The 14,563-nt window shown below is 37.5% G+C and overlaps 1 protein-coding gene and 1 non-coding gene across 6 annotated transcripts in view; both read left to right on the top strand.

The window, feature by feature from the left end:
- Positions 1–8,280, top strand: part of cdk19 (cyclin dependent kinase 19) — a 96,217-nt gene extending 87,937 nt beyond the window's left edge. For 4 of the 5 annotated variants that reach the window (XM_056257673.1, XM_056257671.1, XM_056257674.1 and 1 more), the window contains exons 12-13: positions 909–1,112; positions 7,813–8,280. In XM_056257673.1, the coding sequence (XP_056113648.1) occupies positions 909–1,112; positions 7,813–7,926 (318 nt within the window). In that variant the 3' untranslated portion in view covers positions 7,927–8,280. The remainder of the gene's footprint in view (positions 1–908; positions 1,113–7,812) is intronic. The other variant, XM_056257672.1, reaches the window with a different exon arrangement.
- A 6,166-nt stretch (positions 8,281–14,446) lies between these two features.
- On the top strand, positions 14,447–14,519 carry trnav-aac (transfer RNA valine (anticodon AAC)). Its single transcript has one exon. It is a non-coding gene; the product is annotated as a tRNA-Val (tRNA).
- The last annotated feature ends 44 nt before the right edge of the window (positions 14,520–14,563 follow it).

Raw genomic sequence — 14,563 nt, 5'->3', positions numbered from 1 at the left:
AACTGAGCAGATTGTGAAATACTCAGACCGGCCCGTCTGGCACCAACAACCATGCCACGCTCAAAATTGCTTAAATCACCTTTCTTTCCCATTCTGACATTCAGTTTGGAGTTCAGGAGATTGTCTTGACCAGGACCACACCCCTAAATGCATTGAAGCAACTGCCATGTGATTGGTTGATTAGATAATTGCATTAATGAGATATTGAACAGGTGTTCCTAATAAGCCTTTAGGTGAGTGTATATGGGTATATATATATATAAAATGTTTTTTTTTTGGTAACTTGAAAACAATGTCCACAGCAAACATGAAAAATGTTATGATTTACACAGTTGTATATGTTGCAATTACATAGATTTATAAAAATCATTTATTCTATTTCTATTGTAACTAATTTAATAATATTATCTGCATGTCTTAATCTAGATAAAATGGGAGGGTTCTCTTTTTAGTTATGTTTTCTTCCTAATGACCTCTCCGTTATGCATTTCTGTATTACCTTTTTTTTTGACGTAGCCTTCCCTGGCACAAGACCTTTTAACATCTATATATTACTATATATAAATATTAAATTAATCCTGATAGTATTTAAGCGATCCTGAGATAATTCACTTAAACCATTCATTTCTCTCTCCATGTATTCTGACACAGGACAATCAATGGTTGCAAAACTTGACAGTAACTAATAGGAAAGGGCAAAAAAATTGTTTTTTTGAGTTTATGATCCACCCTGAAATAAAACTGAATACTGAACTGTGATCTTCTTGTTTAATGTGGTCATTGAAAAGTTTTGGTGTTTGTTATTATGAAATAATAAGATCCTGAAAATAATAATGTCCAGTTTTTAATGCTAAAAGAAAAATCAAAGATATCCTTCAAACCACAGTGATATTGTGTGTGTCCTCTAGAACCAGACGCAGCAGCACCAGCAGACGGCAGCGCAGACGCAGACGCAGCAGGCTCCAACCCAGCAGAGCTCAGCGCAGACCAACGGCACATCAGGCACTGCAGGGGCCAACACGGGCCCCTCCCTGCAGCACGGCCAGGACCAGGGGCCACCAAACAAAAAACCTCGCACCTCAGGAACCAGTGTTCTTCAAACAGACTACCAGGTAAGAGACAGAAACGTCAGAGGTAGCAGAGGCTATCATTTTCACGTCCTGCGCCACGTTGTTTAAATAGCAAATGCATGTGAGCCCATGGGCTGCTGGTCTGAAAACGAGGTGTGTTTTCAGGTGCATTGTTGGACCGTTGCTATTTTGAGGAACTGAAATAGACTGAGCCATTGACCAACTGAAACCTGGTCTAAAGTCAATGGTGCAGTATTTTTTTTGTTATTTAAAGAGTGTGTTAGTAATGTGCGCCTACAGGCGGGTACAACACGCGCGTACACTCTGCTTATTACGCACACAGGGACGCGCACCACACAAACATGACAAATATTAAAAATAAAAGGATTACAATGTAAAAGATTAATATTGTGTACATAAAGATATGGTGGAATCCGGCTTGTCCCGTAGATGGTCTTTAACCTCGCGCACGAGCAGATCCGTTTGCGCTCTGGAGAAGCGTTCAGTTTTTCCACTTACAAATTCCGTCATGTAAATAGCGAATCCGCCATGGCACGAGCGCAACTGGCTTTTAAAGGGAATGGGAGATGAGACTCTGATTAGTTTATTTCACGTTACGCCCAAAACACACCCATTACTCATTAAGAGAATAGAGACAACCCTTTTAGACCATGCGCCGGGAGTGCCGCATTTTTCCCGTTGTTAAACTAGCAAAAGTGGATTCGGACACGCACTAAGTGCACTTGCGGCCTGCGCTTTATTTAGACCATGAGCTTAGATCGTTAAAGGGGTCATATAATGCCATTTTCATACAAGTTAATTTGATTCTTTAGGGTCTAAATGAAAAGTTTGTAATACACTTTAATAAAAAATTCTCATTAGTATTGTAAGAAAACACTAATTTTACCTGGTCAAAAACAGCTCTGTTTTCAGCACGCCGTTTCAGTGCATATGCCTTTAAATGATAATGAGCTTCGCTGACTCCGCCCCTCTGTTCTGCTGTCGTTTCGACACAACGCACGTGGAGTTTTGCCTTGACAACAGTTGAGGGTATATTTTGGAGAGAGAATGGCAGCGAGTCTCTGAGGACACATCTCTGCAACCGTTTCAATTTGAACCGGAGTCGGACCCAGAACAAGATGACGGCCGCAAAAAAGTTCGACAATTAAAGCTCGAACAGGACGTTTCTGAATGGTTGGTTAACGTAATGTCACTTTGATCTATCTTTGTGTAACGTTACTGGCAGGGTAGAGTAACTTAGTGAGATGTACGAACGCTATGTGTTTACTGATGTATACGTACTCAGTTTGTAATAACACAATAACCATAACGCGTTGTTCATTATAAACGTGGGATTATGAATTATATTGAGAACGTCGTATAGAAAACATGCCGTAATGTACCCTGAGTGTAAACCTTAGCCGCATTCATCGTGAAGCATGCAAGCGATTGGCAAAGATTAATATAAAGGTTAATCAAATTTTACACTCACTTCTTCTGGAGGTTCAGCAGGAACACGAATAGTTGGTACCGATTCTTTTTTCAGGAGCAGCTTCTTAGCAAAACCAGCTTTATACTGACCCTCGTTTATTAAAGCAGTCTGGTGAGAAAAGATTTGCGAATCGCACAAACATGAGAGCATTGACGTTGCTCGTGTGGAATATTCCCTTCGAAAACAAACTCAGCCACTGCGTCTTCAGCGGTTCGGATTTAGGAACATTAAAATGACTGTGTTCGTTATTACACCCAAGAACAGAACACCACAATCGCTTAGACGCCATTCTGCTCATAGACAGTGCTCCAGCATATCAACAATGACCGCGCCAGTCCGCGCAGACTATGATTGACAGCTCGCACAGGGCGGGTCTGTGCTGAAACGCTGCTGTCAATCAACAATCGTGGGAGGGGCGTCCGATTTAGTGACGTCACACGGTCGAACGGCTCGATTTGAGGCAGGGGAAAACATATAAGGAGATTAAAACAAAAACACTGGATAGATTTTTATTATATGATGTTTGTGTACAGGCACTGAAACACACATTTCAGTACAATCAACTTGTAAAAGTGCATGTACCATTATGTGACCCCTTTAAATTAGGGCCCTTAGACTGCCATACCATAATAAAATTGCCGATGTAAAAACAAACGTTAACTTGGACAGTCTCCACAGATAGAACAGGCGTTGCTGGCCTTTTTTACAAACCACATTGAAATTAAAATTCAACTTATTATCAATCAGATACTTTCCTCAACCTCAACATCCTGCACTTTGATAGTTGTTCTCTTTAAAGTGATTTGATTACGCCTGAAATCAATAAGCATTTTAAACACATTTATGTACAGGAATCACACCACTAGACAGAATAATCTACAACATCATCTTCATACATGGTCATTTTTCTACAACCCTAACATTTCATACACGCTCACATTTCGGCACAGAGGAGGCTGACAATAGCTGAATCATCTGCTAATTTTAAGATAAATCTTTTATCATGCCTGGGCCTGGCAAATATACAGGAGTGGAGAAAGATTACTCTCTCTATTTGATCAGTTGAAAAGTCAAGGAAGGATCCAGCCAACAATGGTTAAAATCAAGACCAAAGCTCAATATGCACTCAAAAAAATGATATGTTGGATTTACTTAACTTTTTTATGTAAACAGGTTCCACCGGTTGCACATAACTATGTTTCGTTAAACAAACATAATATGTTCATGTAACTTCAACATCATGGAATTTGGTCATTTTAAGCGACCCAATTAAACTCTGAGCTAATGAGTTAATTAAGTGAATAACTGAGTGATGATTGAGAATTATTGAAGACACCTGATGTTAACAAGCAGAATCTCTGAAGGAGAAAACCGGAATGTTTAAGTCACCATTATGGAGATAAGTGTGTGTTTTAGTTGGGCTCTTGACCATTAACTTATTAACTTTAGATTTTGTTTGGTTGCTGTACATGAGTTATAACAGCCGGATGAACAATAAACAAAGGACATCTGATGGTGTTGATTGTGTTTTAACATTATCATTATTTCACAATCATTTGACCTCAATCACTGAACTTATATTGAACCCAGTTTCTGAGTTAAGTTTACCTTATTGTCATTGTAGAGCATACTATTTTTAGCCTTTTCAATGAAATTCAAATGATCAAATCAAGAAATAAAAAAGAAACTTCTTAAAAAATATCCTGAGTAGGCACACACAGACATCAAGTATCAGCATATGAATCTCAGCAATGGTGACAAACAGATCATAAGCTCATTATTTATTAATGCAGCAATGCATGATGGGAGCCATGAATGAGTTTTGATTGTTGCCACCCAGAATGCACTGCAATATGCTTTATAATTGTCACCATTGTTGAGATTCACAGGCTGATTCTTGATGTCTGTGTGTGCCTATTCAAAATGTCTTTTTTATTTATTGATTTGATCATTTGAATTTCATTGAAAAGTCTAAAAATAGTATGCTCTACAATGACAGTGCTGCGATTATCCGTAAAGTAAACTTAACTCAGAAATTCGGTTTAATATAAGTTTTGTGACTCAGGTCAAATGATTGTGAAATAATGATTATGTTAAAACACAATCAACACCATCAGATGACCTTTGTTTATTGTTCATCCGGCTGTTATAACTCATGTACAGCAACCAAACAAAATCTAAAGTTAATAAGTTAATGGTCAAGAGCCCAACTAAAACACACACTTATCTCCATAATGGTGACTTAAACATTCCGGTTTTCTCCTTCAGAGATTCTGCTTGTTAACATCAGGTGTCTTCAATAATGCTCAATCATCACTCAGTTATTCACTTAATTAACTCATTAGCTCAGAGTTTAATTGGGTCGCTTAAAATGACCAAATTCAATGATGTTGAAGTTACATGAACATATTATGTTTGTTTAACGAAACATAGTTATGTGCAACCGGTGGAACCTGTTTACATAAAAAAGTTAAGTAAATCCAACATATCATTTTTTTGAGTGTGAGGTTGTATCTTATTAAAAGCAGATGAGAAATCAACAAATAAAATCTAGCATGGGTCTTGGTTCCTTCCAAATGCTTAAGTACCGAATTAAACAAAATAGCCGCAGCATCCTCTACAGTGTAAAAAAAAAAAATCACTGATCAACTGAATGATATTTGGTCATTCACAAATATCATTACAAACAAAATAGCCTTAAATAATGCAGTTCCTCGATCTTTCCACACAGGCACTCAGCTCTCACAGACACGGCTGAAAGCACTGCACATGTGCCCTATAGCACAACCTAGTGTCCAACCAGCGATAATAACAGCATCACCCTTAAACAGATACCATTCTTTTGTGAACATTATAAACTGACTAAACTAATAACATATAAATACTCTACTTTTTACATTTTTATTAAAGACATTGAGTAATCATTCATAATGCAAGCTGGAAAAAGTAAGTGGATTTAGAAATGATGTTTGACAGCCACTTGTTCAATCTGGCAATCCACCGTTACACTAGTCTACGCTGAACAACAGACGACCTCTTGCTCTCTTAAAGCGGTCATATGATGCTATTTTAAAAGTTTAAACTTATTTTGATTATTGTGTGTATTAGAATAAGTTAAAAACACATTTTTCACATACTGTACATTATTGGAGCTCCTCTATTCCCAGTCTGTCTGAAACACGCTAATTTCTGCAAAGTCCCTCCTTCTGTTCAGGAACAACTTTATTAATAAATCTCAACCTCTGAAAACAAAAGCGGTTTTGCTTTCGCATTAAAACACAGTGTCCCGACTAAATGACGACAACTCTACAATTCACTAAAGCCTCATATTCTTTACGTGTGGCTTTGGGTAGGAATTATGCTAATATTTCACATTGATCGAGGACGTAATATCTGGACTTCGATCAAGGCATAAGGCAGGGCTGGATCAGTGTTGTCTGATAGATAGAATAAATCACTTTGTGGGAGACTATGGCCCTATTCGCACGGGATTAGTATTATCTGGGGATAAGCAAAGCCTGTGATTTCACTCGAATTTACTGACTTATCTCCCGGATATGATGCTATAGGCTATTGTTTGGAAATGTCTTGTCATCATTATAGGTCTAGCTGTATGATATATCATAAACCGCATGCTGCTATACATGTCATTCATCTCCATCTAATCATTCTTTTTGTTTTTGCTCTTCTGATGGTTTTCAACTTTCTCTTTCTGCTAATTGTATAGTTGTATGGTGTATAGCGATATGACCCAGCACCCAAAATACTATCAACACACTCCAACTTTATTACACTGTAAATTGTAACAAGTTGAATTATTACAACAGGAAACCAACAGTAATTTTCTTCATTATTTTTGAGTTGCTAAAGCTTAATAAAACTTTGTATAGATAACATGTGTGTTTGTACGGGTTACCAGAAAATGTGAGTTATGGTAACTCAATTTGACAAGTTGAAATTAGCTCAGCCATCTTTGAGATGTACGTGTGATTCACTAAATCGAGTTAAAAAAGAAGAAGACTCCGTTACCAAAAACATTGAGTGATCTTTTCTAATTATTCTGAGACACGAGTACTATGGTGTCCCCCAGAGTGCATTTCGGCATTAATAAATTATGAATTCGCTCTGTTTTACTTTTTTCTGGCTTTTATTTGCCACTTTATCATCTTGGGCTTTCTGAGTATAGAATAGCACCATAGTATTAGAAGATATTTTTTATTTATTTATATAGCTTCTTTTTTTAACACCCAAGGTTGCTTTACGAAGAACAGAACCAAATAAACATCAACATCAAAGCACAACACACACACAAAGTAATATACAGAGCTAGCTTACAAAGGTAGGTTAAAGATACAAACAAAGAGGGATTCAAACAGATAACATATCCATAACAAGGTACAATTTACAGACCGAGAGCTGAAGTGTAATATTCAGAGAAAAGAGGTTTTTGACGGAGGTCTTGAGGAAGAGCATTCCAGAAATAGTACAGATTGTTAGTTGTTGTTGTTTTTTATGATCAAGTTATATGTAGTCAACTAAAAAATGTTAATTAGAATGTTTATCATGTTTTATACAGTGTATATAACAATATGCAATAGGGGTGAAACAATATATCGCAATACAAAATTGCATCAGCATGTATCGTGGATAGTGACAAAATGTATCATGTATAATTGACCCAAAATGAAAATTAATGTGTGAAAAGATTCAAGTTTACAGAGTTTTAGTGTCAGTACTACATTACAATACTATATATAATGTTGAATATAATGTAAAATAATGCAATGGGGGATATTTGTGTGTCCTGATAATGCCTAATGTCTTGTTTTCAGTAAAAGTGGCCGACTTTATTTTAAATATATCTAGTCAGTGACAGCACAAGCATATTCGTCTAAAATAATTCAGTATTTTCAGCTTCAGAATCATTAATATTGTTATTCTGGTGTCACCATTTTATTTACACCCACAATGTAATACCAAATTTAGCATTTTAATCAACAGTACATGTTTTGTTAACCTTTTAGCAAATGTCTTGGAGTATCGCAGTAATACGGTATCGTGAGTTCAGTGTTGTGATGTGTATCGAATCGTGACATGAGGGCATCGTTACATCCTTAATATGCAATAAATAAACAAGACCTATAATATTACAGTTCGCTTTCAGCTCAGATTACAGACAACAGTTAAATCATGCTGAGTGCTTAATTTTTTATAATAATTTAACTTTCTTCTCACTTTCTTTCATTACAGCACTCCAGTTCTCGGCTTGGTTACCAGAGCAATGTCCAAGGCTCCACCCAGTCGCAAAGCACTATGGGATATTCGTCCTCATCTCAGCACTCTCATCAGTCTCATCGATACTGAGACTCAAAACCATACATAAGCACTTCAAAGAAACATTAACCACGAGCATAAAACCAGGCAAGTCGGTGTTGTCATCCGAAGAAAAGTCGGGCTTTGTCCCAATATAAACATAACACCCCATTTCTTTCCAAATCAAAGCCGCCTACAATTCTCAACAAATGCCACTCCAATCAAAGCACATCTTTGCAATCCCTTCCCCTCAAACACCTCCGAAGAACCAGATCCATAATCAACCATCAACATTGAACATTTGCTTCAATATCTCAACAGTATTTCAATACATTTAAAAAGTTTACCAGCTCCAACTATACAATCTGCTGACTGTTTAGCATTTCCACACTCTCAAAATGACCAGCCAAATGCTATTCAGGTCGTAGTTACAGAAAGAAGTGACACAACGGCGGTGTCCCACTGGCAGACTCTCAAGGGTGTCACATCTACCAAACCTCAGCCTCTTCTGGTGTTCCAGTCAAAAGTAATGTCCATCCTCACTGAATGTGAAACTTGACAGAGATATTTCATGTTTGATGTAGAGTTATGATTTCGGACCAGTATGTTGGACTACCCATCGCAACGTCCCGTCACGGTTGTTGCTGGTTAGGATAAAATCTCAGATTAACTTGGAACAGACAGGACGGAAACTATGGTGTTAGGATACAATTCCTGGAATTATTTTACCCTGTAAATGTCTGTGATGGTGTGTCTGTCCCTTTAGGACTGATATGTGCGCTTACAACGGACAATTGGCTCGTGGGTTGATTCTACCACCCATTAGTGTTGATTTATCATCTCAAGCCTTTCTGAGACACACCTGAAACTAATCAAATAGAGACATTTACAGTATATAAGCAATTGTACATAGGAACTGAAATGCCCTTTTATCGTTGTCCGTCTCCTCTCTCCCAGTAAAGGGAGCTGCCTGCATGTGCAGACAGTAGAGCAGAGACTGGATGTGTGTATATTATAAAGACTGAAGAACAAAGAGCACTTATTGAGAGAAATGAAACCCAGCATGACTCTGTGTGAGGGGAGAACATCTCTCAGCTACCGTGCACCACTATACACTATAAAAATCACATCAGCTATCAAAGAACAAGGACATGCTTTACTCTTTCTCTTTTTTGCATAAGAATGTGTTTTATGATTTTGGTCAGGACTAAAATCTCTAAATCTGTGTGTGTGTGTGTGTCTGAATTTGCACGTGAATTGACTTGCATGTGTGTCTCATCTGGGGCAGCTAGCAGTTGAACTGCTTCTGTGACTTATTTTGTCTCCTGTTTGTTTAGTGTTTTATATGCTTTTATAATCTGATTATTGTTGGTTTTTGTTTTGAAGTGCAGTTATTTCTTTGTGTTATTTGAGCTCGGTATGTGGACTGGAAGCGATTTTTTTTTTTTTTTTTTCATTAAGAAGAAGTTCATTAAAAGTTGGATGTCTCATCAGGCAAAGATGAGCCTTCAGCTGTGTATCTTCCAGGTCCTTCCAAGCTGTCTTTGAAACACTGAAATTGTGTGGTGTGTTAGACAGCTGCAAGTCATTTCTGTTGCACAATTAAGCAGGCGACATGGGGGAGATACGAGCTCAAGCGGGACTCTAAAGAAATCTTCACACAGAGTCTTTAGAATATCTCTGGTTTTAAGCTTTATGAAAGTGAGTGCGTTTAAAAGACCCTGAAGGATAATGTTACCCAAGTGTATTGCTGTCACCCAGCACGAATTGTTGAGACTGACAATTGATTTCGTAGAAGAATGTAGCTAATGGTCAGTGTCTGCCAGCATACTCCTGAGTCTCTCTTCTGTCTCTTCTTTAATATTTGTACATTTTTTGTTTTTGTGTAATATACTTTGTATTTCTCGTGAAAGTGATCAAAATCGAATGCCCCCCCCCCCCCCCTCTCCTCTGGGTTTCTTCATACATCAAAGTGAAGTGTACATAGGGTACTTTTCTTTATGAGGATGTGACATACAAAGTATACATTTTTCTGAATCTGCACTCTTCTGACTGTATGTGTTTATCACATTTTCTGATATTTATAAGTCTGAAACGAGGAAACGCAGAGGGTGGATTATTTTATGTCCAGCCACCAGTGTCTGAAACAATGATGGAATAACATTAGTTTCATATGATGTTTTTTATTTCATCAAAGATTTTCATCATAAGATTATCTATTGTACAGTATAGTTGGTGCATATCATATTTGGTGTCATATATTCTTCCTTGACATTTCCTTTGTTAACAGTTTCCACATATTTTGAGCAAATTTAACTGCGATTGCAAATAACAAAATAAAAAATGACAAACATATTGTTTCTGTAGATTGTGACATTTACATGTGAAATTACAGTAAATAACATTTTATTTTTTCTATTAGAAACCTTTGGCATCATAAGACTGACATGAAGGTCATGAGAATTGTATCATAATGGGACTTTATGTTGGGTCATAATTTTGTCATGTTGAAATATAATTTCAGTTTTATCAGCCACAATATTTTTAGTTACGTTACACTATTAAGTATATATTTTGAGCACCTGGCCCAAACCCAGTTCTAAACTTAACCATTTATCAATATACTACAATGTAAAAACATTGTAAAACATGTAACAGGCACAAAGTACAATTAATTAACAAATTACAAATATTCCATGTCTTATATATATATACACTCACCGGCCACTTTATTAGGTACACCTGTCCAACTGCTCGTTAACACTTAATTTCTAAGCAGCCAATCACATGGCGGCAACTCAGTGCATTTAGGCATGTAGACATGGTCAAGACAATCTCCTGCAGTTCAAACCGAGCATCAGTATGGGGAAGAAAGTTGATTTGAGTGACTTTGAACGTGGCATGATTGTTGGTGCCAGAAGGGCTGGTCTGAGTATTTCAGAAACTGCTAATCTACTGGGATTTTCACGCACAACCATCTCTAGGGTTTACAGAGAATGGTCCGAAAAAGAAAAAACATCCAGTGAGCGGCAGTTCTGTGGGCGGTAATGCCTTGTTGATGCCAGAGGTCAGAGGAGAATGGCCAGACTGGTTCGAGCTGATAGAAGGGCAACAGTGACTGAAATAACCACTCGTTACAACCGAGGTATGCAGCAAAGCATTTGTGAAGCCACAACACGCACAACCTTGAGGCGGATGGGCTACAACAGCAGAAGACTCCACCGGGTACCACTCATCTCCACTACAAATAGGAAAAAGAGGCTACAATTTGCAAGAGCTCACCAAAATTGAACAGTTGAAGACTGGAAAAATGTTGCCTGGTCTGAGTCTCGATTTCTGTTGAGACATTCAGATGTTAGAGTCAGAATTTGGCGTAAACAGAATGAGAACATGGAACCATCATGCCTTGTTACCACTGTGCAGGCTGGTGGTGGTGGTGTAATGGTGTGGGGATGTTTTCTTGGCACACTTTAGGCCCCTTAGTGCCAATTGGGCATCGTTTAAATGCCACGGCCTACCTGAGCATTGTTTCTGACCATGTCCATCCCTTTATGGCCACCATGTACCCATCCTCTGATGGCTACTTCCACCATGTCACAAAGCTCTAATCATTTCAAATTGGTTTCTTGAACATGACAATGAGTTCACTGTACTAAAATGGCCTCCACAGTCACCAGATCTCAACCCAATAGAGCATCTTTGGGATGTGGTGGAACGGGAGATTCGCATCATGGATGTGCAGCCGACAAATCTGCGGCAACTGTGTGATGCCATCATGTCAATATGGACCAAACTCCCTGAGGAATGCTTCCAGCACCTTGTTGAATCTATGCCACGAAGAATTGAGGCAGTTCTGAAGGCAAAAGGGGGTCCAACCCGTTACTAGCATGGGGTACCTAATAAAGTGGCCGGTGAGTGTATATATATATATATATATATATATATATACAAACAGTGCAGTCTTTTCCACACAGTGCAGTCCAGAAGGCAACAGTGTTGATTGGCAGATATTTTCCTGTATGCTTACAGTGATGAATAGGGATTTCTGGATAGTCTGATTCAGTTTTGGGTGGCTATTGGCACTAAGTTTAAAAACCTAAAGTAACCAGAATAGATTTCCCTACATGCATGTCGTATTGATTAAAGCATTCAGGTTTTGCTTCAGCATGCATATTTTACAGTAGACATCAAATATGGAAAATGCCCTTATTTTATGATATGGTTAGTTGTATCTGCCATAGTTTTCCCCGCTGTTCCACAAATCTGTCATAAGAGACCCATTTGTGGGTCATGACTCTCCACTTGAGAGCACACTGGTTCAGAGATTCGGCTCTAGCGTCTGGTGAGCCAGTTCTTTGCACTTTCTACCGGTCAAGTCCCGCTTTGAGCAGCCCAGTAGTTCACAGCAGCCGGTTGAGTGTCTTCTACACCTCATTACAAGTTGCTTACATTTGGTATATTACGGTGTTTTAAGAAATAAGAGTGTTTATCTATCTCTCCTTGTAACCTTTATACTGAAAAATCTCAGCTCATGGATTTTTTCCCCTTTCTTTTTCAATTAATTTTTATTGTCTTTTGCAGATTGTCTTTCTGTCTTTTTAATACTGTTTTTCTTGGTAACCATGGTGTTACTGTTTTGTGATTGGATTTATGATTGGTATACAAGACAGAAATCAGCTTGATTCTCCACAGTCATGATCTGACAAGCTTGAAGGAGATGCCCATATATTATTGTCCTATTTATAATTCTTACTCCGACAGTGATTATGCTTTCTGAAACGGGCTTCAATGAATGTTTTTAAAATGAGTTTTATATGTACAGCATTTACAATAATTGCCATGTTATGATATGTTGCACTGTAATTACGGAATTATTTAGTGGTAAATGTAAAGTATTCCTTATGAATATGATGTTTGGTTTTTATTGTTGTATTTTTTAGACACTAACATATGGCTTTAATGATATAGTAATAAGCAAGAAAATACACTTATATAAATGTATATGCATTTACATGATAGAGACCTCTATGTTTAGACATTTTGTCCTCTGATGGAACATTTGCATGTGTTTATCTTTTTTATTCCAGACCTTAAACTATTTAAATTTTCCACATATTCATCCTGTTGGCTTGCTTTTCACAATGCCTCCCCATGAATTCCTTTTCCCTTTGCAGGTATTTTTTAAAGATCGGATTGGAGCAGTCACTGAATTATACCTGTAATATGTTTCCCCTTCTAAAATATTTAGATGCAGTAGCACTTTATTACCAGTTACATTACACCGTCATTACGCATGCATTCTGATTATGAGAGGCAGGGGAGGGCATTTTATTGTCAATGTGAATGCGCAAGAGAGATTTTAATAACTTTATAAAGTCTCGTATAGAACATGGCCCATAAAATCAACAACTTCTAATTATGTGGAAATTTTAGCCAACATGATGATATTGTTTTTGAGGCAACAGCTCTCTCTCTCTCTCTCTCTCTCTCTCTCTCTCTCTCTCTCTCTCTCTCTCTCTCTCTCTCTCTCTCTCTCTCTCTCTCTCTCTCTAATCTATCTATCCGTTTTAGAGGCACTATTATATTATGTTCTGTCAGACAGCCATCTGTTTCTGGTGTTACAGGCTGACTAATTACAATCGTTGACAGTGCAAATCAAATACTTGCAAATTACATAACATGGCCTTTTTAGACATAGGAGACTTATCTCACATTGACTCCCTTTTATGCGTATGTGCAAAATTGCAGACAACACAGTCTTACTCTATGATTTTTTAAGTTATTCATTATTTCAGTGTACAAATGACTGTTATATGAGAAAATATGCATATTTATTTTATATACTATATTGTAATAAAATCCCTTTGCTTCATGTAAGTTTTCTGGTTTATTCATAACTTTATAAGTTTATGTTCCACAAATATATTATGTGCTGTGTGTATGAAATTTTCAGGTGTGCATGTCCGGTTCACACTCAGCTGGTCATCAAAGAATCATGTTTTTACAGTATAAGACTTTACATAATGCATTGCAATTTATAGTATTTTGGAAAAGAATACATATAAATCTCTATTAAAATTGGCCTGTCTTTGTTTTTCCTACATGATTGATAGGGCCCATTACATCATTGTAGTATGTTACAATTCCAAATGTTTATTGTACATAGACATACAGAAGAAAGAAAATGCTTCCTTTATTAAAAGTCTAATAGAATGAGCTGAATAGTGACATAATAGCTACAAACTTGATGTGGTTAAAGCAATCCTACGATCAAGGTGAGAAAACCAGAAAACTAGTGTGGAGAATAAAAAATGGACAAACCTTGACTGATCCAATGGAAATCAATAATGCTTTTAAAATTATCCTCTGAAAATGTATATCCTTCTGAATGCTTGGTCCTTGGACTTTTGAAATAGGTGAAGGCCATCGCACCAAGGAGCTGTAGGCAGACTGCCATTCCGAATGAGCTCTTATCTGTTGTTTGTGGAATTTACACAGATTGTCACACTGCTTGCAGGAAAGATTACGGGATGGAGCCATCTTTGAAAAAGCACATGTGACACGTCATGAGGTTTCTGAGGTGTAGTGGTCATCACTTTCGCCTAACACGCGAAAGGTCCTCGGATCGAAACCGAGCAGAAACAGCAGTTGGATTTTGACAGAAAATGTAAACTGTTTGCCACCATAG

This window comes from Rhinichthys klamathensis, unplaced genomic scaffold (assembly GCF_029890125.1).
Source record: "Rhinichthys klamathensis goyatoka isolate OS25496 unplaced genomic scaffold, OSU_Roscu_1.1 h1tg000141l_1, whole genome shotgun sequence".
NCBI lineage: Eukaryota > Metazoa > Chordata > Actinopteri > Cypriniformes > Leuciscidae > Rhinichthys > Rhinichthys klamathensis.
The sequence above is the reverse complement of the archived record's forward strand: the minus strand, read 5'-3'. Positions and strand labels throughout refer to the sequence as shown.